At 32.9% G+C, this 26599-nt stretch overlaps 1 protein-coding gene across 1 annotated transcript in view; it reads right to left on the reverse strand.

Moving 5' to 3' along the window:
- Nucleotides 1–3488: 3488 nt before the first annotated feature.
- LOC139513004 (scavenger receptor cysteine-rich domain-containing protein DMBT1-like) overlaps nt 3489–26599 on the reverse strand; it is a 70218-nt gene continuing 47107 nt past the window's right edge. The window contains exons 32-47 of the mRNA XM_071301050.1: nt 24840–24987; nt 21470–21642; nt 21074–21287; nt 20130–20302; nt 18866–19102; nt 17970–18138; nt 16827–16954; nt 15291–15459; nt 14666–14778; nt 12514–12639; nt 11481–11675; nt 9964–10206; nt 7252–7446; nt 6347–6529; nt 5686–5863; nt 3489–5288 (exon numbers count right to left, since the gene is read on the reverse strand). Of these exons, the coding sequence (XP_071157151.1) occupies nt 5207–5288; nt 5686–5863; nt 6347–6529; nt 7252–7446; nt 9964–10206; nt 11481–11675; nt 12514–12639; nt 14666–14778; nt 15291–15459; nt 16827–16954; nt 17970–18138; nt 18866–19102; nt 20130–20302; nt 21074–21287; nt 21470–21642; nt 24840–24987 (2726 nt within the window). The 3' untranslated portion in view covers nt 3489–5206. The remainder of the gene's footprint in view (nt 5289–5685; nt 5864–6346; nt 6530–7251; nt 7447–9963; nt 10207–11480; nt 11676–12513; nt 12640–14665; nt 14779–15290; nt 15460–16826; nt 16955–17969; nt 18139–18865; nt 19103–20129; nt 20303–21073; nt 21288–21469; nt 21643–24839; nt 24988–26599) is intronic.

The raw sequence follows: 26599 nt of genomic DNA on the forward strand, positions 1-26599 counted from the left end.
TCAATAAGACAACTATCTGACAGAGACCAAAAGACATGGATGTTAACAACAACTAGTCACCATTAGATCTCCAACAATGAGCAAAATCAGTACAATCTAAAGGCCTATTAAAGGCCTGATAGGGTGAAAACTAATAAGCTGATTCATGCTAAAACACACACACACAAAGTTACTGCAGACAACCAAGAAAAATCCCTGGATTACAGGTTCTTGACTTGGGATTGTGTAACCTAAAATAGAAGGTTTTTATATGGCCGCAAAAATAAAAAAAATCTGGGTTGTATATTGGTATCACGTCGTCACCATCGTCCTAAGACAGATGGTTTGTGGATAATTACTTTAGTATAAGTAAATAGAAATCAATACAATTTTAACACACTGTTTATAACCACAAAAGGAAGGTTGGGATTAATTTTGGGGGTTATGGTTCCAAAGGTATAGAAATGAGGGGCCAAAAAAGGGCCCAAATAAGCATTTTTTTAGTTTTCAGTCAATAACTTGAGTTTAAGTTTATAAATCTCTGAAATTATCTAAATTATACCACAAGTTTCCATACTACAAAGGATGGTTTTGGGTGGGGGGGGGGGGGGGTGTTATGGTTCAAATCATTAAACTAGTAGGGGCAATTAAGGGGAAAAAACAAGGGTTTTTCTGGTTAAAGGACAATTTAGACAATTTAAAAGCAGTGTAAGGGAGGTAATCCAATTAAAATGTAAAGAATACTTTTATATATATGTTTGATTACTTGATAACCTCCCTTGCACTGCTTAAAAATTATTTATTAAGAAATGATGATTGTCTTCATATGTGTAGCTGTCAATTTATATTTAGAAGTTACTATTAATATTAATCATGACTATGTCATTTTATATTTTAATATGTATTTAAATGAGTAGTTATTGTTGCCAACTCCATTAGAACTTTGAAATGAGAGGGTTTTTTTGGTGACATGGGATTGTGTAACGTAAAATAGATTAACAGCATTGCTCAAAAGCAAAAAATATTTTTAAGTTCATTAGACCACATTCATTCTGTGTCAGAAACCTTTGCTGTGTCAACTATTTAATCACAATCCAAATTTAGAGCTGTATCAATCTTGAATGTTGTGTACTTGAATACTTGTCCCAACTGTTCAGGGTTTGACCTCTGCTGTCATATAAAGCTGCACCCTGCAGAGCATCTGGTTGGCAGATGGAATATTAGATAAGTGTCATCTGTATTTTCTACAACATAATTTAAGATGCATTTTCGACCCAAATCTCTCTAGTATCACTGTTTGCAGATACATTTTTGTACAATTTGAACATTTTCTTCAATGCAGAGACTGGCATCCAGACAACATATTTGTCTTGTTTGACTTGGTCTGACTTATTTTGTAATTGAGTTAAATTGAAATAATTTATATATTTTGACACAGAAATGATTTTGACAGTTTTACAAGTGGGATCAATTGCATTTTTTTTTTAGGTCATTCGACTATTGACCCGACCCAATAACTGTGTTTTTACTAAACCAAATGACCAAATAACTGTGACTTGAGTGTTAGTGTGCCACTCTACCTATCGACCTAATAACTGGGACTTGAGTGTTAGTGTTTCACTCCACATATTGACCCAATAACATGACTTGAGTGTTTGTGTTTCACTTCAACTATTGACCCACATACTGTGACTTGAGTATAAGTGTTTCACTCCACCTAATAACTTAATAACTGTGACTTGAGTGTCAGTGTTTTATTCTACCTATTGACCCAAATAACTGTGACTTGAGTATAAGTGTTTCATTTCAATTAATGACCCAATAACTGTGACTTGAGTGTTAGTGTTTCACTTCAATTAAATTTACCAAATAACTGTGAAAATAAATGTGACTTGAGTATAAGTGTTTCACTCCACCTATTGACTTTATTACTGGGACTCGAGTGTTAATGTTTCACTCCACCTATTGACTTAATTACTGTGACTTGAGTATTAGTGTTTCACTACAACTATTGACCCAATAACTGTGACTTGAGTGTGAGTGACCCAATAACTGACTTGAGTGTGAGTGACCCAATAACTGTCACTTGAGTGTGAGTGACCCAATAACTGACTTGAGTGTGAGTGACCCAATTAATGTGACATAAGGGTTTGTGTTTAACTCCATAAATGTACCCTACAAAAATCCTGCTACAATTTGTATATTACTACAGTACAAACATTTGAGACATTATCTGTACATGAACTTTACTATCAATACTCAGCACATCAAGTGAAGATCAACTCACAATTATTGGACATCTGTACATCAGTACTTTCTTAGTATGAATATGTAAGACAGGGGTTCACAATTTCTGGTATAAATTGAGGACAACAACTTTACATCATACCCAAGACATGTGTTCACCATATCCGGTATAATGATGAATTGGACAACAACTATACATTATGTTGAAGGCCTCACTGAGACTTTGAGATGAATAACAGCAATAAAAGCTCTGTTCCTTTTTGGGTTTTTTCTGTGCATTTACAGTACTGGCCTTGTGGTCATAAAACTTTCTAGCACGATTTTTGTACTCAGACTCAAGAATCAACCAATCAAAATGCTGGATTTCATGTTTCGAGCATGATTTTTGTGCTCCGAGCACTGAGTAAAGTTTTATGACTTCAACCCCAGATCTTGTGTCATGGATGGATACTCCATTTCTTTTCTTTTCTATTATTCTTGGTACAAATATCTGACACATGTGTACAACATTTTGTGTACAAATATCTGACACATATGTACAACATTTTGTGTACAAATATCTGACACATATGTACAACATTTTGTGTACAAATATCTGACTCATATGTACAACATTTCTTGTACAAATATCTGACACATATGTACAACATTTTGTGTATAAATATCTGACACATATGTACAACATTTTGTGTATAAATATCTGACACATATGTACAACATTTTGTGTACAAATATCTGACACATATGTACAACATTTTGTGTATAAATACCTGACACATATGTACAACATTTTGTGTACAAATATCTGACACATATGTACAACATTTTGTGTATAAATATCTGACACATATGTACAACATTTTGTGTACAAATATCTGACTCATATGTACATCATTTCTTGTACAAATATCTGACACATATGTAAATCATTTTGTGTATAAATATCGGACACATATGTACAACATTTTTTGTACAAATATCTGACTCATATGTACAACATTACTGGTACAAATATCTGACACATATGTAAATCATTTTGTGTATAAATATCGGAAACATATGTACAACATTTTTTGTACTAATATCTGACTCATATGTACAACATTACTGGTACAAATATCTGACACATATGTAGAACATTTTGTGTACAAATATCTGACACATGTGTACAACATTTTGTGTACAAATATCTTGAACAATATCAGCACATGAACTTTACTATCTGTGCTTGGGCCTTCAATTAAAGGACAATTAACAAACCCTAAGGTGTTTCCACATTTTATTGCACACATTTGGAACAGATAAGTTACAATATTATTGCACTTCCACATTAGAGTATATTACAGTACAAAAAACAAGATACATTCTTTACCGAAATTGTAAAAAAAGCTGTAGAGAAAGTTTGATCAAAAACTATATGTGTTATATACCAGAAAACTAGAGTTTTTAAATTAAAACATGTAAAAATGTCATTTTGAGGTTATACTTTAGTTTTACATACAGAAATATCAGAAATGTTTGTCTGTCGCAATGCTGATAGCTTGCTAATTGAAAATATAAATGAATGGTCCATTTCATGATTTTCTCTGTTAAATTGAAGGAAAACAAATTAAATGTTTTCAATCATAAGTTTCTTTAACAAACAGCTAGTCTTACAAACCTATTACGTGTAAAGTATGTTTAATAACTGATCACATACAATTGACATTATCATAGTTTTATAGAAAATGGCATTTAAAAAAAAATCTACAAAATCAAACAGAGAAATGGAATCATAAATGTTGTAATGTCTGATAAAGGAGATCAGTTTGGAAATAAATAGAAATCTAGAAGAACTCATGGACATCCTTCGAACATTTTGATTTAAGTTCTATTTTTTCTTCTTTCTAAATTTCTATTTCTTTTTTATTGACAAGTTACACCATAAATGACTTTATTGAACAATGGACTGTGACATAATAATATAAGCATTGTGACATCAGAAATGCAAGGGAAAATGCATAAATGTGAAACTCGTCCATGTTAATCACAAGATATTAAATCTACCATTTTACCAATTACAAGATATCTAAAATATTATTTTTGAAATTGTTCATTTTGATTTTTTAAACAAACATGAGTTTAACAAACTGGCAAATATATAAAAAAGTTTAAACATGTGTTAATTTGAAAAGAAATCTGTGATACAATTGTATTGTTATAAAACTTGAATATTATAATAAAAAAACAAAATGGCACTAATATTAAACATGATTATACGCAATCTTAAAAATCATATTTAAATCATTCTAATAAATATTTCTATTCTTTGATTATAATATAATGGCAGGAAGTATGGTTCAAGTAAAAAAAGTGTTTTATGAAATATGTCAATGAAAGTTATGAAATGATAGTGAGTTTATGGAATATGTTAAAATGAATTCAGTTACTCTCATCAAAACAGTTACTAAAACAAAATTCAGTTACACCGATTGAAACAGTTACCAAACAAAAATTCAGTTACTCTCATCAAAACAGTTACCAAACTAAAATTCAGGTATCCTGATCGAAACTTATACCAAACCATATGAATAAATAAATGATATCATGATTCTATGGCAAAGCTATAATTGTTTCATCATTCGTTTTTGTTTTCATTTTAAGGTGAAAAGTATAAAAAATTTGAATTAAAGCATAATGACTACTCCACTAAAAACAAATGAATACAGGGGTAAATGAATTAAAAGTAACCATTACATATGTAATAACATAACCCACATTTAAATTTAGCTACACATATATAAAACCAAAGAATTTTATATTTTATATCAGCAGACTTTAAATACATAAACCATAAACACTGGCATTCAAAGTCATAAAACATGTATATTTCTATCCATTTGAATTCATCTATCAAAAGCCACTGCCATCAAATATTCCCATCAATCATGCCTATATGAAATGGTTCAATGTTTATTTACAAGAAGAATTAATTGTCTCTTCATGATGAAGTTGAGCTATAATTGGGGTTGGTCATTCCAGACATTTCATAGCCTCGTCCACCTGAACCGCTTCCATATTGCCTAAAAATTAACATAATAAAGATTATTTTACTGTCTTACACTGAATATTTATTATTATATATGGAAACATATCTTCTTTGTAAGCTGCACAGTTCTATTTCCATTTTCAAATTTCACATTTAACATAATTATTTATCCTAAAAATTGACACTTGTTACATTTATTTTTCCATTTATACATTAAAATATGTAATCATAAAGTCACATTCATTATATTTATTTCTAAAAATAAATATTAATTACATTGGTTTTTTTTTCTAATTACAAGCTGAACATACTTATTTTTCAAAATTAACTCAAAATGTTTTCAAATGAGCATAATATTTTTTGCCCTGCCAATTTTAGAAAGTTCTATGCTAATTATTATGTCTGTGAAATGTATTATATAATTAACTTACATTCTTTTTAGAAAGATAATAGCACCCACTATAATTAGAACTATAACTACAGCTCCTGCAACCACTCCAGCCGTGATTCCTCCAGCATTCAAATTATTAGTTGTCGGAGATGCTGCTTGTTGTTTTCCTGGGTTTAATGGAGGACGTCCACTCACAACAGGATAACCATTACCATTGGCTGAAACTAAACATACAACAGTCAAAAATAAAATAAGAATTTGTATGTCGATAGGAATTCCCCCACTCATACTTGCTTACAATGTATGGGAAAATACTTTTTTAAGAGGGACAGAAAGTCAAAGATAACACCTGACCTTATCATACAGCTCAATTTGAAAAATTTCAAAGAACCAAGTAATCCTATTGGTTCCAAATTGTACAAAGGAGTTCATGTTTTAACATCTTTACTTGTACATGTCAACAATGATTGCCATGAATAACCATTGATGTCAATAGCTTACATTTATCCAAGTCCAAAACTGAGTTATTTTTGAAGTCCAAACTATCAAAATATCTTTAAGAAATCATCAAAAAGTTCAGACAATTCCTCAATAAAAATATGAGCACAGAGATACAAATTTAGCTTATGTTGTACAAAAGAAGAAGAAAACAAACCAAACAACAAAAATGGTTCCATTCCTTTTCAAATTTTATCACTTACCAGGCATACAAGATAAGAGCTGTCCTGTCCACTGTCCAGAGGAAGAACACATTCTACTTCCTGTACCATAGGCAGCCTGGTAACCAGGGTTACAGCTCTGTGTACACACTGTGTTTACTTTATATGGAGTCTGACAACTTAGTTTTCCATTAGCTGGAGTTAATGGGTCAGGACAAGTCATGGCTGTTCGAAAATACAATAAATATAACAGAATAATTACAATTCTTATGATCACCAGTATATATTAAACAATTTCAACTTGTTTGTATTGCAACTGAAGTATTATTATAATTGTTAATCCAAACAATCCATTGTAATTTCTCTTAGAAAGCAGAATATGTCTTCTCAAACCCAAAATGTCAATTGAACTAAGCATACTAAACTTAGCTTACAGTGCGTAAAACATTAACTTACTAACCAGATAGTCAAGGTCCCTTAACTCAGGAATGAAACATTCAAACATTTTCAAAATTGAAGTGTAACTTACAAATACAAATCCAAATGATTGTTAGAACATTTGAATTGTTGAAAGAATTCATCTTTTTGATTTTAATAATGTTTTGGTTTGTTGAATTTTGGGATTCCAGTTGGGATTTAAATGTCAGATTTAAGGCAATTTTTCACATAAACATGCACTTACTGGGCTGTGACTGGATATATTTACTTTTCACTTTTAGTTAAGTTGGAAGTAGTCAAAGTAAGCTTCCTTTTTATTTTGGAAATTTTCTAGTTTGTTGCTCAAGAGCAACAGTTTTTTAAAAGTCAGGCTTTAATTTGAGTATACGAAGATAAATTTTCTTTTAACAATCATTGAGATTTGTATTTGTAAGTTACACTTCAATTTAGAAAATGTTTATTCCACACAAGTTTGATCAACATATTCTCTATCTATATTATCTAACTACCTTGACACTGGAGATTGTTAGGTGACCAGAATGCATTGTTGGTAGCATCAGTTTGGCAGACGACAGCTCCTGAACCACCAATCAGCTGGTACCCTTGTAAACATCCCACCTGACACTGAGCTCCATAATAGTTAGGACAGAGGGGTGTGGCAATAATACCATTACTTGGTGCCTTCAGTTGAGGACATTTCAAAACTGAAAGAAATTTTATATTTGAACATGATTTTTTTAACTCATAACACCAGTTTAGTTATCATATATAGTCACTGGCGTCAACGTGATGATCGTAACTGCAGTTACGATCATCCCAATATGGTGGACACAAATATAGGGAAATTTTATAAGGCTGATTACTCAACTTTAAAAGGTTATTTTCAGATATGTATTATTTCCAGAAACATCTTTATAAGCATTGCCAATGAAATATTTTTTCGGACTGGATCGAAAAGATACAAGAAGAATGAAAATCGAGATACAAAAAATCACGATGATGATCGTAACTTTTATTTATTTTTATAAACGATGATCGTAACTTGTACTTAAGATGATCGTAACTGTTTGTTCCAACGGAGCATTTTCTGATAAATAAGGACAAATAAAGCTGTCTAGTATGCGACAAAATGTACGTTATCAGCTGATATTGTGATAATAATGACAAACGATCATAGAGGGGAGGATAACGTCCTATTGGTAAGTGCACACATGGTTATGACTTCGCGAGATTTGGTATTTCTTATTTATCTAGTTCAATATTAAAATGCATTGGGGGTTAACACAACTTTATATTGATTTCATATGTTTTATATAAATAAGGTATTGGACAGTTTATATTAATGACCAGTTTGTTAAAATTGAAGTTTTTATTTTATTTTTTCCCCTACACTTTTAGGGACAATAGTACCTTTCGAGGATCTGGTATTTTTGGGGAATTCAGACTTTATAGTTTCTTTTATTAACAGATTTACTATTTTTAAGGGAGAGGTTGGAAAAATAAAGCATTAAGAAGTGAAATCATATCTGTTGAATAAAAAAAAAACCAATGAAACCGTCAATAAAGGGAGCTACTATTTGATTTTTATTTTGGGGGAGGGGCTAGGATGAATAATTTTGTCCTGCATTTTTTTTGTTGAACTCTCTATCCTGTGTTTTTATTTTTACTCTATTCGGTCTTCCTTTTTTTCATCTTGATTTTTTTTACATAGATTGTCATCCTGCCTTTTTGTTTGGCCAAGATGTTCATCCGGCCTTTTTTTACTCAAATCTCCTGTCCTGCCTTTTTCCAAACATCTCCCCTTATGATAGATTCCTTATTGATACGTTTGGCTCAACACAACTTCTTCGACCAACTTCAATAATACATGTCATATACCGTATAAATGTAACAATTTGTAGCTTGAAAAATCTAATATGAACGTGTATACCATCTATTTCAACTTTTCCTTCTTTACATAGATAGTCAATCCATGGTAAATATAGGCAACAGTAGTTCGGTGGCGTATCCAGAGATTTTCAAAAAGAGATTGGGGACAGGCTGCCCAAGAGTAGGCCCGCTAGTCATGCTTCATTGATTCCCTATACAATCAACCAAATTTACCCCACAAAAAGGTGATGCGAACACCTTGACCCTCCCTCGAAGTCCACCTCTGTAGTCTTCTAATTTTTAATAGTCATAGTTTGATTAAGAAAAACCGAGACCAGGCAACAATTTAAATCGATAGAAAGTCATCAAAATAATGTAACTTCATGCCCTCCTTTACTTTATTCAGTGAAAGTTTTGGTCTGTATTCTTAAACTGTATTATGAGAATGATATTTATATCAACTTCATATCCACGTAAATCCATTTTGAATGTTAACTTAATTACTCATAATGTTGAGGACATTTGCACATAAGTCTGCTAATCCCCCTTATGTCATTTCTTTTTAGAATAGCGGTTTTCATTTATTCTTTGTTTGATTTTAAAATAATATGTTTTTTTTATCGTGACTGCTAAAAAGAGTATTCATTTAGTGGAAAAAAACATTGATTTCGTAAATTTTGAGTTACGATCATCTTTTTATAAAAACAAGTCAAGTTACAATCATCTGTAGACGAAGTTACGATCATCATCGTGATTTTTTGATTCTCGATTTTCGTTCTTTTGTTTGTTTTTCTGTAACATATGAAAAACACATTCAACGGCAATGCTTATAAAGATGTTTCTTGATATAAAACAAATCTGAAAATAAGCTGTTAAAGTGGAGAAATCAGCCTTCTAAAATATCCCTATATTTGTGTGTCCGCCATATTGGGATAATCGTAACTGCAGTTACGATCATCACGTTGACTCAAGTGTATAGTTAAGGTTAGTTTTATATATACATATTTGTCTCACACATTCTAGCATTTTATTTCTTATTAAGATATGTGCTTTTAAGAGTCGTCTTGCATTTTCATTACAGGATCACGTTATAACTTTTTTATAAAACTAAACAAAAATATCATTTATTAAGCTGGAATTGTACAAGTCAAATCAAACTATTCTTAGATTCACATGACCAATATGGAAATTGTCCGAGGTTCATTGATTCATATGGAAAGAAATAATGGTGTTATCATACGAAATTTAAAGTTTTTAAAATTCTTTTCATTCAATGAAATGAGCACTGTGAAACTACTTCTTGATATGAAATAGGACTTAATTAATTATAAAAGAAGAAATAAAACATTTACTTTTTATGATGATTTTGAATGTACATGATGCTGATTGTCCATTAACATCTGATGCCCATACATTGACTGTGTACGTTCCCTCTCCTAGTGTGACTGGTGACTGTAAAGACTGGGATACACGTACTGGTTTACCAGAGTTATCTACAGGACTTGGTGGATCCCACTTCACTGTGGCAGTCTGTGATCCCTGACTAGCTACTGCTGATATGTCTAGAGGACAACTCAACAATGGAGCCTGGGTATCTGTAAACAAACAAAGGAATGGTTATAAAATTGGGGAAATAGGGGGGATAATCATCAGTAAAATCATTAACAACACAGTAATATGGGCTTATTGCTAGAACATCAGAATCATTGATGCTGGACAATCTTTAGGTATCTATAAACATAAAAACAAGTTGATGAAGTCAGTACTTGCTGATTTCAGTTAACAATGATAATACATAGGTTTCAAATGACTTACAGCAAACTTAATAAAATAGACTATTGTACTAATACTAACAATTGTCTTTATACTCTGCATCATTCTAGAGTATGATTAACATGTCAGGAATAATCATATTGAAGAAATAATCTATGGTATTCCATACCACGTCATTTCCCTATTTTAAACACTTCTCCTTGTAATGCAGGCAAGTAAGTTAAGCTTCATAAAGGACAAGGTTCACTTATGGCACAAAATGGCCTTAAATATCAACTTAATCATGAAACACCAAAAAGGTCACAATTTGGTTCGTAAATGGGTCTATTCCAAAAGTCCTATTGCTTAATACATCAGTTCTTTTCATAAAAGTACATCATTTTCTCCAAAGTGCGCCCATTTTGGACATTTTGTCAAAATATGATGGTTTTGTGAGATTTTCAGACCTAAAAGCTTTAGAAACACCTTGGCCGCCACCTACGATTCAAAATGTGTTATAACCAAAAGATTCCAATTTTGATACAGAATTCATCAATATAAAGACTTTTTGGATTGTGGATGGTGGCAAATGTTAAATATGCCAAAAACAATTAAAATTATGGCAAAAAAGTACCAAAATTGACCTTAAAATACAAATAATGATTACTTAGCTTCATAAATTGATTGTAAAGGAAAGTGGCGGAAAATATATTTTTGTCTTAATAGTATTATCACAAGTATTTCTAAGTAAAATTTGTAAAAGAACATTAAGTATTTAGGGCCAATTTCAACCCTTCTTGAACCTTCTCCTTTTACTACTACAATTAATATAAAAGAGGGTAAAATTCTAGGACATCTACAAATTATCATAGTTCTGATAAAGAACCAGGTCTGATATAACTATTACTTATTGCTTTTTGTCTAAAATTAGACGAAAAATATAGCCAAAACTTTTAAGGGGTAGATTCAGACAAGTCAAACGTTTCCAGAGTGGTAAACCAGTCACCAAACAACAGTCCTTGGATTGAAAATTCTGGAAGTTTACTGAAAATGCTACCCATAACTGTATTATTTCTTTCCTTTCTTTGTCTGTCAAGAATGACCCCAAAATACACACCTCTACAGAAATAATATGCTACATTTCCACTCCACTGTCCATTTGAAGCACATGTGACTCTGGGCTGACCATAAAGCTGGTATCCTGTTCTGCATACTACTGTACAGTTGCTCCCTGGTGGAGACGGTCCAGTAGAACAGTTTGTTGGATTTACCATTGCATTTGCTGGTAGTGTAAAACTTGGACATGATTTAGCTGTAAAATAATTAAAAAAAGATGTAACACATTCTATACACTCCTAACATGGATGTCCAGTACTAAGTACTAATCAGCAAATTTACTTGATGCAGTTTTTTTTTTTTGGTTTATCTAGTACTTCTGTAGCATTTTTCTGTATTGTTCCTAAGCATTTTCACTGGTGGAATTTATTGTTTTTATTTTAGCAGTATTTCAAGAGATGCACATTTTTTTGGTTGGGTAAAATGTTCTATCAGTTGAAGAGTTGTGGGTTTTTTTCATCATATTATTGTTTATTTGTTTCCCTGTTTCTCAATAATACTGTTTTACAATGAAAAAAAAAAACACAACTGGGACTGCACATTGACAATTTATTTGCCATTTAATCCCCCTAACTGATAACTTATGTTTGAAATGTTGCCACAGTGTCACAACCCATGAACTGACTTTTCCAGTGTTGCGTTGGTATATAATTGTGATCAGCACTCTCTGTTCACTTCCTTTTCCTCCAAATTTAATATCTATATATACACTAAGGCTTGAAGAACTGAGTCAATAATTAAAAAAAAAACAGGCATATCAAAATTTCATAAATTTATCATTCTTATTGCAGGTTATTTTTGAGATTTTTATTGAAAAAAGTATATGAAATATTTTGACGGATTCAAAACTTTTATCAATACCTTTGCATGTGCACTTTAAAATTGATGATTTTATTCTATCTGTGAAAATAAGTGAAAATATACACCCGGGGAAAATAACCCACTGTACTTTAATTGGCTATTAAAGATAAATGCAGATTGGCCCAAGAACACCCATATAATAAATGGCTAAACACTCTATTATATGTTCTTACCTGTGCTACATGTAAGTCCATCAGGTTGAAGACTTAATGCTGGTGGGCAAGCACATTTCTTACTTTTTAAAGGACCAGGAAAACACAAATGGGAACAACCAGAATTAGAAGAGCAGCCATTTTGACCTAAAAATAAATAAAATTTCATAAGTTAAGCAAATGAAAGGTAGCTAGACATTGATTTTTCAATTCAGATAAATTCAAACAAAGTTTAGAGAAAGGTCTGACTCCCCAGTTACTATTAACTTTGTGGTAAACAAAGTTTAGAGAAAGGTCTGACTCCCCAGTTACTATTAACTGTGTGGTAAACAAAGTTTAGAGAAAGGTCTGACTCCCCAGTTACTATTAACTTTGTGGTAAACAAAGTTTAGAGAAAGGTCTGACTCCCCAGTTACTATTAACTCCCCAGTTACTATTAACTTTGTGGTAAACAAAGTTTAGAGAAAGGTCTGACTCCCCAGTTACTATTAACTTTGTGGTAAACAAAGTTTAGAGAAAGGTCTGACTCCCCAGTTACTATTAACTTTGTGGTAAACAAAGTTTAGAGAAAGGTCTGACTCCCCAGTTACTATTAACTTTGTGGTAAACAAAGTTTAGAGAAAGGTCTGACTCCCCAGTTACTATTAACTTTGTGGTAAACAAAGTTTAGAGAAAGGTCTGACTCCCCAGTTACTATTAACTTTGTGGTAAACAAAGTTTAGAGAAAGGTCTGACTCCCCAGTTACTATTAACTTTGTGGTAAACAAAGTTTAGAGAAAGGTCTGACTCCCCAGTTACTATTAACTGTGTGGTAAACAAAGTTTAGAGAAAGGTCTGACTCCCCAGTTACTATTAACTGTGTGGTAAACAAAGTTTAGAGAAAGGTCTGACTCCCCAGTTACTATTAACTTTGTGGTAAACAAAGTTTAGAGAAAGGTCTGACTCCCCAGTTACTATTAACTGTGTGGTAAACAAAGTTTAGAGAAAGGTCTGACTCCCTAGTTACTATTAACTGTGTGGTAAACAAATTTAGAGAAAGGTCTGACTCCCCAGTTACTATTAACTTTGTGGTAAACAAAGTTTAGAGAAAGGTCTGACTCCCCAGTTACTATTAACTGTGTGGTAAACAAAGTTTAGAGAAAGGTCTGACTCCCTAGTTACTATTAACTGTGTGGTAAACAAATTTAGAGAAAGGTCTGACTCCCCAGTTAATATTAACTTTGTGGTAAACAAAGTTTAGAGAAAGGTCTGACTCCCCAGTTACTATTAACTGTGTGGTAAACAAAGTTTAGAGAAAGGTCTGACTCCCTAGTTACTATTAACTGTGTGGTAAACAAAGTTTAGAGAAAGGTCTGACTCCCCAGTTACTATTAACTTTGTGGTAAACAAAGTTTAGAGAAAGGTCTGACTCCCCAGTTACTATTAACTGTGTGGTAAACAAAGTTTAGTAGAGAAAGGTCTGACTCCCCAGTTACTATTAACTGTGTGGTCAACAAAGTTTAGAGAAAGGTCTGACTCCCCAGTTACTATTAACTGTGTGGTCAACAAAGTTTAGAGAAAGGTCTGACTCCCCAGTTACTATTAACTGTGTGGTAATCAAAGTTTAGAGAAAGGTCTGACTCCCCAGTTACTATTAACTGTGTGGTAAACAAAGTTTAGAGAAAGGTCTGACTCCCCAGTTACTATTAACTTTGTGGTAAACAAAGTTTAGAGAAAGGTCTGACTCCCCAGTTACTATTAACTGTGTGGTAAACAAAGTTTAGTAGAGAAAGGTCTGACTCCCCAGTTACTATTAACTGTGTGGTCAACAAAGTTTAGAGAAAGGTCTGACTCCCCAGTTACTATTAACTGTGTGGTCAACAAAGTTTAGAGAAAGGTCTGACTCCCCAGTTACTATTAACTGTGTGGTAAACAAAGTTTAGAGAAAGGTCTGACTCCCCAGTTACTATTAACTGTGTGGTCAACAAGCAGGAGATATAATAAAATAACTGCCATTCCAAAAGTGTTTGGAACATCCTTTGATATTCTTTTAACAAAGATATCAGCTGCTGCAACCACTAGATTAGTTCTTCATAATAAATCTTTATATGACATATGGTCAGTTTTTTTTAATAATTGTTTTGACCAAATGCAGAATGCATTAGCAGTATTGACTTATCTGATTTTTATATACCTGTAATACCATATCCGTTTTTATGGAAAGCCAAACCATTCAATCGTCCAAAAGTAGGTGGACCAACTGTTCCAGCAGATGTACCAGCGGTGAGGCTGATAGTCCTCACTGACCTAAAACAAGGGGTTATACAATCAGTTCAAACAAATAAGTCAAATCTAGTAAGAAATACATGTTGTCATTATACTTCTTACTGAAATCCTTTATTGTATTATTAAATGATTGTGTTCGTGTATCAATTTATAGTTATCTTTTCCCAAAATTGCAAAATAAAGGAATACTGTGGATTCATTTATTTTCATGGGTATCTATTTTTGTGGATTGAGGAAAACCAGTATTTTCGTTTGTATTTGATTTTGTGATTTTGACAGTCTCTGCTTACAAAGCCTATAGACAATAATGTATTTCATTGAACATATGAATTCGTGGTTCACCTGTACCAAAGAAAACCACAAAAACTGGTATCCAACGAATAATAATGAATCCATAGTTTAACTGTTACTCTGATAACATATTCCTGTCTAGACATACTTTATAGTTTATTCTTTATCAATGGATACCTTTTCAATCTTACAGTTAGTTATCAATGGATTGAATTACACAGATCTGTTAAGTATCTACTTACTTGGCAGCCCAGTCAGTAAAATAAATGGTGTTTTGGTATTTAGCTAGATCAAAATAATGAGGATGGGGAGATTTTCTAGATTCATCAAGTAATGTTGTTCGTCCAGTTCCATCTAAATTTGCTGATTCCAGTTTATAAGTTTTCCCATCAATCCAATATATTTTACCAGCTGGAAAAGAGGAATAATCTGTTATCACAGAGATATGTCTCGCTTTTTTGTTATTGAGATCAAGGATGTATGTAAGTTATACGTCCTTGTTTAGATAATGCAAAATTAAAATAGCAACACAAGAACATGTAAGTTTTACAAATATTCAAAGTCAATGAACCATGACTGAAGGTACTTGGCTAAACAATCTCCATGGAAATGAGATGTGCCAATGCTAATACAACTGCATACTAAATACCATTGACTTATCATAAGTAGTTCCCTTTAAACAAACCTAAACACAAACTAATACAAATAACCTAAACAAAATTGCAAAGTCAATAAACCATGACTGAGGGGTGTGGTCAAATCATCTCCATAGTATTGAGATGTGCCAATGCTAATACAACTGCATACCAAATATCATTGACCTACCACTAGTGGTTCCCAATAGACCGATCTAATCACAAACTAATACATGAAAACTAAGCAAATGTTTCAATGTCAATAGACCATAACTGAGGGGGTGGGGCCAAATAATCTCCATGGTAATAGGATGTGCCAATACTAATACAACTGCATACCAATAATCCTTAACCTACCACTAGTGGTTCCCCATAAACTGACCTAATCACAAACTAATACATGAAAACTAAGCAAAAGTTTCAAAGTCAATACACCATAACTGAGGGGGTGGGGCCAAATAACTCCATGGTAATAGGATGTGCCAATACTAATACAACTGAATACCAAATAGCATTAACCTACCACTAGTGGTTCCTCATAAACTGACCTAATCACAAACTAATACATGAAAACTAAGCAAAAGTTTCAAAGTCAATACACCATAACTGAAGGGGTGGGGCCAAATAATCTCCATGTAAAAGATGTACCAATACTAATACAACTGCATATCAAATATCTTTGACTTACCACTAGTGGTTCACCATAAACTAGACCTAATCACAAACTAAAACAGCATACCTATGTCTCGCTTTTTGATTCCATCAAACGAGACAAAAACAGACCATGTCCAACATTTTGTTGTTTTTTGTGGTACACATACATTATATCAGATAAAAATTCATGTCCTAAATACACAGGTACTAGCAGTTGTAACAACTTGCACCAAATAAATATTGAATTTGCATCATACGTATCTTAAAGTCTTTCATCTTTGATTTTCTTTATAAATAGATAAAGTAAAGATGCCATGGCATTTAATTGTTTTTAACTTTAATATTTGAATGTTCCTTTGGTATCTTTAATTTGCCACTATTTTTCATGTTACAATCTTGTTAAATTCTCTTCAATACAGATTCTTAAATAATAACCAGTTAATACTGTCTTTTTTATATTTAAAGTTATCTACATAGCTGGATATTTACCACTTGTGTCCAAGGCTAATCCATTAGGCCAGCCAAGAGATGAATTTACCAAGATTTGTCTATTGGAACCATCATAATTTGCCTTTTCAATCTTTGGACTTGAACCCCAATCTGTCCAGTACATCACACTGTAATACAAACATACATTTGTTGATTTTCAATCAGTTAAATCGAGGTCTAGAGTTGGCATGTCAGTAACTGCTAATTGAGGTCTAGAGTTGGCATGTCAGTAACTGCTAATAGAGGTCTAGAGCTGGCATGTCTGCTAATGGAGGTCTAGAGGTGGCATATCAGTAACTGCTAATGGAGGTCTAGAGTTGGCATGTCAGTAACTGCTAATGTAGGTCTATAGTTGGCATGTCAGTAACTGCTAATAGAGGTCTAGAGTTGGTATGTCAGTAACTGCTAATGGAGGTCTAGAGCTGGCATGTCAGTAACTGCTAATGGAAGTCTAGAGCTGGCATGTCAGTAACTGCTAATGGAGGTCTAGAGCTGGCATGTCAGTAACTGCTAATGGAGGTCTAGAGCTGGCATGTCAGTAACTGCTAATGGAGGTCTAGAGCTGACATGTCAGTAACTGCTAATGGAGGTCTAGAGTTGGCATGTCAGTAACTGCTAATCAAGGTCTAGAGCTGACATGACAGTAACTGCTAATCAAGGTCTAGAGTTGTCATGTCAGTAACTGCTAGTAGTCCTTTGTTAACTCATGTAATATTGTCATTTTGCTTTTTTTTTTCTGTTGCCTATTCTAATATGGACTCAGACTTCTTTTAAACTGAGTATTACTGCGTGTATTGCTGTTTGTTTCTTTATTCTACATTGGCTAGAGGTATAGGGGAGGGTTGAGATCTCACAAAACATGTTTAACCCTGTTGCATTTTTGCGCCTTTCCCAAGTCAGGAGCCTCTGACCTTTGATAGTCTTGTGTGTTTTTAAATTTTAGTTCATTTATATGTTTTGGAGTTTAGAATGATGCCCATGTCTACTGAACTTGTGCACAGATTATTTAGGGGCCAGCTAAGGACCACTCAAAGTTGCTGCGTTGAAGACCCATTGGTGGCCTACAGCTGATATATGCTCTTTCATCAGGTTATTGCCTCTTTGACATATTTCCAATTTCCATTCTCAATTTTTCTTACATACCCATTCAAAGTATCGAGACAGATAGCCCTAGGTTGATCAAGTCCTTGGCTAACTACAACTTTACTAGCACTCCCATCAGCTCTCATGGCTACTATAACATCATATCCTGTATCAGTGTAAAACACCAGCTGTGATGTGGGGTCTACTGCTATACCATCAGGGATAGAACCTGTAAGAAATTTGTTACATAGATATAGGAAGATGTGGTGTGAGTGCCAATGAGACAACTCTCCATACAAATAACAATTTAAAAAGTAAACCATTATAGGTTAAAGTACGGCCTTCAACACGGAGCCTTAGCTCACACCGAACAACAAGCTATAAAGGGCCCCAAAATTACTAGTGTAAAACCATTCAAACGGGAAAACCAACGGTCTAATCTATATAAACAAAACGAGAAACGAGAAACACGTATATATTACATAAACAAACGACAACTACTGTACATCAGATTCCTGACTTAGGACAGGTGCAAACATTTGCAGCGGGATTAAACGTTTTAATGGATCCAAACCGTCTCCCTTTTTCTGAAACAATAGCATAACATCACAACAAAGAAAAACATACGATAAAATATCAATTGGCAGACTTAACTCAATCAAAAAACGTATGATTAAACAATGAACGAATAAATTTGATACATGTTGATTTGAGAATGAAAAACAAAAATGATTATCTAATTCTATCAGGAACTGCTAAAATTCTTTTTTTTTTTTTTTTTTTAAATATCTTCACTTATAAACTGTATTCTGTCAAAACAGAACATTTATATAATACTGTGAAATAGGCAGCATTGTTTACATCACAGAATAACAGCTTTTGACATTGGACAGTGTTTAAATCAGCTTTTAAGTGTAGTGACTTATCTATTATCAATGTTTCAAACAAGTACTCACTGCTTCCTAGCTGTAACAATGTAGAAACTTGTCTATTATCAATGTTAGCTTTCCTGATCTGTTTGCTGCCTACATCTGTCCAATAAACAATCCTATTAAGAGGGTCATAGTCGATAGCAATAGGGTTATCAGTGCCAATCAGTGGAATAGTAATGTAACCTCCTGTTGTTAAATCCATTCTATATATAGACTTATTTTTACTATCAGTTATCATCAACCAGTTGTCTGGGATCGTTGCTGAAAAAAAAGAATTGACATAAAACTTGAAATATATTAGGAGATAAGTAAATCATCTAAACTAATTGATAAATAACTTTTCAGATATTACATAACATACTGCTCTTGCAGATTAACATTAGAATGCTTAGTTGGTTAGTGTAAAAATATCAAGCAAAAGACCAAAACTGGGGCAGACAATTATCTTGAGAGCCGACAACAATCTCTCCCAGCTACTATGTCTGACAAACAATTACTTTAAGAACAGACATACAACCACTATGTGTAACAGACAATTAACTTGAGAACAGACAACTACTATGTCTGACAAACAATTACCTTTGAGGACAGACAATTACCTTTGAAGTCAGACAATTACCTTGAGAACACAACTTCTATGTCTGACAGACAATTACCTTGAGAACAGACCAATTACTATGTCTATCAGACAATTAACATGAGAACAGACAACTACTATGTCTGACAGACAATTACCTTGAGAACAGACCAATTACTATGTCTATCAGACAATTAACATGAGAACAGACAACTACTATGTCTGACAGACAATTACCTTGAGAACAGACCAATTACTATGTCTATCAGACAATTAACATGAGAACAGACAACTACTATGTCTGACAGACAATTACCTTGAGAACAGACCAATTACTATGTCTATCAGACAATTAACATGAGAACAGACAACTACTATGTCTGACAGACAATTACCTTGAGAACAGACCAATTACTATGTCTATCAGACAATTAACATGAGAACAGACAACTACTATGTCTGACAGACAATTACCTTGAGAACAGACCAATTACTATGTCTATCAGACAATTAACATGAGAACAGACAACTACTATGTCTGACAGACAATTACCTTGAGAACAGACCAATTACTATGTCTATCAGACAATTAACATGAGAACAGACAACTACTATGTCTGACAGACAATTACCTTGAGAACAGACCAATTACTATGTCTATCAGACAATTAACATGAGAACAGACAACTACTATGTCTGACAGACAATTACCTTGAGAACAGACGACACCAGCATCTTCATTATGTCCACAGTTATGTTGTCCCCATCCATTGGATCTACATTGAGTTATACTGGACTCGGAACCAGTACAGTTTGTATTGTCTAACCAAATATGTCCTGTTCCCTCACCATAGAATGCTCCTGTTCGTGCAACTGCATTTGTCCTGTAAAGTTAAAGTGAACTTATTAACAAGTATATGTTAAAGATTCCTGTGTGATACAATGTATCTTTGTTCCTCTTTTTCGAAACATTTCCATCTCTGTTTCAGTTAAATTCTATGTTAACTTGTGTAAGATAGCTATTGAATTATACCCTTTGGCTAAATTCTAAGGGAATAATAGTGAAGATTTTGCACATCTATAAAGAATAAACGTGGTTCAAAAATAAATTTTATTTCAATGTAGCAACTAGTTCTAAATTATTTGTATAGCTTCATAGATAACTACAATTTAGTTGCTATAAAAAAGAAAATTTTAATGAAGGTTTTGGTCATATTGGTATTTATACTAAATTCATTTAAATTTTTAAATTGACATTTGAAGAAAACCCCTTGGCTTTGAGAAATGATCAACTAAATTTATATTTATATAAGGATAATTATTTGTGTTTTTTTTTCAAATATCATAAAGTTTCATATTTTTTTTTATCTTTATTTAGTGCTCAACTTGAATTTTTCTCAAAAAGGTCAATTTATTAATAAACACATAATTGTAGAAGAAACAAACAGTAAACCAGTATAAAGTCACCAATTATCATGTCAATTAGTTTTGGGGCAGAATCAAGTTATGGAGATTTTCCACAGTTTGGTAGCTATCACTATAAAGAGCATTGCTGGTTGCTGAAGTTTGTAGAGATGCAAAAAGGAGTTTTTAAATTTTGTGGTGTTCAAATTTACAAATTTTATACATATTACAAAATTATTTGATTATCTTACGTTTGATATCCCAACATGCCACACACAACTCCTGCAGCATGAGCATTCCATTGGTCATCACAAATCGTTCCCCAAAAACCAAAGGCATACACTTCTACTCTTCCCGAGAACGAGTCCTGTCCGTTAACAAGTCTAACATAAACTTGACTAGGGTTTGGAGTAGGTGCAGCACCAGTGATTTGCCCTGGTCTTCTGGTGGTTAAGGATTGAACGCCTACAATATATATAATATACTTAAACAGCTACTGTTCATAGTATTCTACTTTCAAATTCTTCTTATCTATTCAGTAATAGTGTAGGATAATTTTTTGCTATGGAAAAAAAATAAGAACATAATTCCAGTACAGACAATAAGTACATGTTTCCATTATTGGTATACAGATATTAAGTACATACTTCCTGAACAGATAACACCAACATCTTCTGTATGATGACAGTTAGTGACACCCATTGGAGCATGCTGACACTGGGATAGACTGGTCTCGTTTCCACTACATCGTACATTGTCTAACCAGATTTGACCTGTTCCCCTTCCATAGAAAGCTCTCGACTTGGATAAAGCTCCAGTACTACAAACAATATTAACAAATATCAATTACATTACTGTATGGAATGTTTATATTCATATCTATATAACCAGATGCTCAGCTGGGCACAGCTTTATACGACCACATAGGTGGACCCTGAACAGTTGAAGCAAGTATGGACACAACATTCAAGCTTGATACAGCTCTAAATTTGGATTTTGACCAAATAGTTAACGCAGCATAGGCTTCTGACACAGAATGAATCTGGTCTAATGAACTAAAAAAATTTCAATTTTGAGCAATTCACTATGCTGTTGAATATCAATCCCCTCAACAACAAAAAATATTTGAAGAAATTCTCTTTTTAATTTCTGAAATGAGAAAAAGTGCCCCCCCCCCTCCCCCACAATTTTTTTTTTCACCTCCCCCTTTTCCTTATTCCAAAAATAATCTCAATTCAAATTTCATAATTTGCAACAATAACTACTCATTTAAATACATCATAAAATATTAAAATAAAAAATGTCATATAGTCATGGTTAAAATTAATACTAATAATTAGTAATTTCGAAAAAAAAATTACAGCTAATCATCTCATGACTCACTGGGGTAAAGCTGATGACCGTAACTGCATTCACGGTCATCCCAAGATGTCGGATGAAAAAATAGGTCAGTATCTGTATTGTCTATTACAGTGTTTCTATATCATTTTCTTTACAAAGTATACATTGATACGATGTAAATTTATAAAAGATTCACACAGAAATCACAAATTACTGCCGAAAAATGTTCAGGAAACGCGAAATTCAATTTGAAAAAATAGCTAAGATGTCCGTAAATCATTATCAAAATATTTTCAAGATGACCGTAACATAAAACAAGGATGACCGTGATTGGTAAACAGATGACCGTAACTTGTAAAAGATGACCGTAATTTGTAAAGAATGACTGTAATTTATAAAGGATGATCGTAACTTTTAAATGATGACCCTCAATTCTAAGAATATCCGTATTTTTATTCATAGCTTTTTGTTGTGTTTGTCTCAATAGGGGCTTAGTTAGCGGATATAAACATGTTTCATCAATTTATTTTTAACTATTTGCCGTATTTTGAGTTAATGACAATGATAGTAAATTGCAAATGTCTCGTAAACAATGAAATATTTATTGATAACGACTTTAAAATTTTAATACAAATTGACAGAGATACGACGAAAAGTTGAAGAAACAAGAATGTGTCCATCTGAGGTGTCTCTAGTGCATGCCTCATCTACACATTTTCTATGTTCAATGGACCATTAAAATAGGAAAAAACTGTAATTTGGCATTATGATTAGAAAGATCATATCATAGAAAACATTTGAACGGACGAACAAACGAACGGACGCACAGACCAGAAAACATAATGTCCATGAATGGAGCATAAAAAACACTAATCAAACATATGAATATCCGGTAATCGAGCCTGTGTGTATGGTTCCAGAGGAAGCAGATTACAATCTTAGTTTGTCTTTATATATATGAATAACATTGCTGTATATACAAATTGACAAGGTTCCCCTCAGTGGTGGATCCAAAGGGAGGGTCCGGGGGTTGGAACCCCCTTTTTATTTACCGATCAGTGCATTTGAATGGGGACACATAGTTTGAACCCTCTTTACCCTGGGTTGGGACCCCCTTTTTTGAAAATGGCTTAATCCGCCCCTGTCCCTTGTGATACGCTATACGCACAAGACTATTTTTAGGATCTATTTTGCTGGAGCTCGCCTTCACTACCGGTAGTTTGGTCGTAGTATTTTAAAAACAGGTTCTGTTATTTTACTTGCAAGACAAAATAGAAGACAAATCAAAGACGATATAATATCAATGGGTGTACATCCATTGGCATTTTTTAAAAAGTGCATTTATTATATGTCATTACAAGGAATTCCAGAAATAAAAAAAAAATCTTTTGGCTTTTAGTTGGAGGCTGTGCAGCACACTTTTTTTTTTTTTATATTATACTTGTAAGGTGTAATTTAATCGCGCTTTTGTTGCATGTTTTCCCCACTTTTTCATGTGCATGTCTTGTTGTATGTTGACCATTTTAAAAATTAAACCCTCTACCGGAAAAAAAGATATATATGGTGAACTTTGTATTTAAAGCACGTCTTATTTTCTCCTACCTATAGGATAATACTCTCATATAAATACGTTTTATATCAACACCATTAATCATTTGATACAAAAAAAGCAGTTATACAAATATGGATATTTCTTAGAATTGACGATCATCCTTTAAAAGTTACGGTCACCATTTAGAAATTACGGTCATCCTTTACAAATTACGGTCATCTTTTAACCAATTACGGTCACCCTTGTTATGAATTGCTGATTCTGTTACGGTCATCTCGATTGTGATTTACGGTCATCTTAGCGATTTTTTTAAATCGAATTTCCTGTTTCATGCACATTTTTCGGAAGTAATTTGTGATTTCTGTGTGAATCTTTTATAAATTTACATCGTATCAATGTCTCCTTTGTAAAGAAAATGATATAGAAACACTGTAACAGACAATACAAATACTATCCTATTTTTTCATCCGACATCTTGGGATGACCGTGAATGCAATTACGGTCATCAGCTTTACCCCAGTGATGACTATCATCATTTCTTAATACCGGTACATAATTTTCAAATGGTGTAGGGGAGGTAATCAAACATATATATAAAACAGTATTCTTTCAATGGAATAAGTTTACCTCCCTTACACTGCTTTTAAATTGTCTAAATTGTCCTTTAACCATAAAAAACCTTGTTTTTCACCCTTTTTTGCCCCTATTTGCTGAATGATTTGAGACATAACCCCCCCTAACCATCCCTTTGTAGTATGGAAACTTGTGGTATAATTTCAGAGAGATTTATACACTTAAACACAAGTTATTGACTTGAAACCACAAAAATTATTATTTGGGCCCCTTTTTTGGTCCCCAACTTATAGAAATCCCCCTTGGGGTAAGAACCCTAAAACTCAATTCCACCCTTTCTTTTGTAGTAAGAAACTGTGTAGAATAATTTTAGAGTGATCCACACACTTAAACACAAGTTGTTGTCTGTAAACTAGAAAAATGCTACTTTTTGACCCTTTTTTGGCCCCTTATTCCTACATGTCTGGGGAAATTATTATAATTAAAGAAAACCCAATCAGAGAATTATAAAATAATTGTGAAACAGTTGAATAATTGTAAATGATACTCACGAAGGATATCCAAGCATTCTACAGACAACCTGAGCTGCTCTAGCATCAAAATAATCATCACAAACTGTTCCCCAGGTGTTATTATAAAAAACTTCTACTCTTCCATTCTGTCGATTGTTGCCATTGGTTAAACGAATCTGGAATGTTTCTGCAAAAAAAATAATGGTTAACAGTTACTGGTTGCTGTCAATAGAGTAAAAGGGTTTTAGTTAATTATAACTTATTTCTTATTCCAAATGCTGTGCTGATTAGTATGTCTAGATAATTACAAATGAAATTTTATTGATCAGACTTTTTTTTTATCTACTGTTGAAAACCTCTGAAATCATTTGAAACTATTGGCCTTATTTATACTTCATTTTTACCCTTATGTATGCCATGTATCTGTTGCATTTTTGTTTATGCTTTTTCTATGATGAGGGCCTCATGAAAGATTTATTATAAAGCTAACTGTGTAACTCTCTTAAAAATATAGTATTGTTGATGTTCTCTTTACTGTGGCAGTATAAACATGTTGCATACATAGACAATAATAGTGCCTTGACTTGACATATCAACGATATAAGGATAAGGCTTAATAACGAGGAAATGCGAAGCTGCAACTTATGAAAACCGTTTTCAATTGTTGTTTGGTGTGTTAATGATATTTATTTGAATTAAATATTAGGGGAAATCATATCACACAGCCGGAGAAATATACAACACGATCAAATGTATATCATTACCTGTTGAAAACCGCAATTCGTTTGTTTATAGACTAAAATATAATGATTTATAGGTTGCAAATAAAAAATATTAACACGTGAAATATGTTTTTTCCAAAAATTGTAAAAGAAACAAGTTTGAGTCGTTAAACGCATCGTTGTTTACATTGGACGCCAGAACAGGTTGTAGAGGTCGTATGAATAAATAAATATAATTTCGACAATTTCTATTTAAATATCATGAGGAAAAGTGATATCAGGTCAGTGACTGTATATGACATAGAAATATACGGTCAACACATTTTGACTGCTCAAATAGACCGAGTGCAGTATAAATCATACCTGTCAACTGACCCGTATTCTGCGGGTGTGACCCGAGATTTTCACAATTCTGAGGGATCACCCGGAACACCCGCCGGGTCATTGAAATAACCCGGAAATTCCGAAAATGACCCGATTTCACCCGTATTTCTTAGCCTTGAGATTGATTTCATAAGTAATTTTCCTTTGAAATACCGGCAAATTCGTAATTCTTCCATGAACAGGAAGTTCATCTAGCTATGTAAACTGTCAAATTAAGTGACCCATTAAGTGCATGGCTTCACTTGACAGCTTTGGTGTCAAACACACTGTTAATTAACACCAATTACCTTAGCTTTAGGTCGTAAATAAATTGCACCATAATTTGGTTTACAAACTGAACTAGAGTTACTTCCCCTTATTTGTCACCATTCAAAATTATTCCTTATATTTACGTTTTATGGGTGAAAAAGATTAAATCATAAAAATATAAAATTCAAATACATATTGAAAAATAACTTTTCATTATTTTTATACCTTTATACAATTTTTTTTTAAAAAAGTTGAAAATTATTTTTTACATTTATACTTCCTTTAACTGTATTACTATATTTTATCATAGTCTAATTTCCTTGGTAAATAAAATTTTATGGTTAAGGACTCCATAGTCAATAGTCTCAAACATTTATAAAGATAAAAAAAAAAATAGTCTCAAACATTTAAGAATTACATTAAATTCTAGTGTTTGATGATTGT

This window comes from Mytilus edulis, chromosome 2 (assembly GCF_963676685.1).
Source record: "Mytilus edulis chromosome 2, xbMytEdul2.2, whole genome shotgun sequence".
NCBI lineage: Eukaryota > Metazoa > Mollusca > Bivalvia > Mytilida > Mytilidae > Mytilus > Mytilus edulis.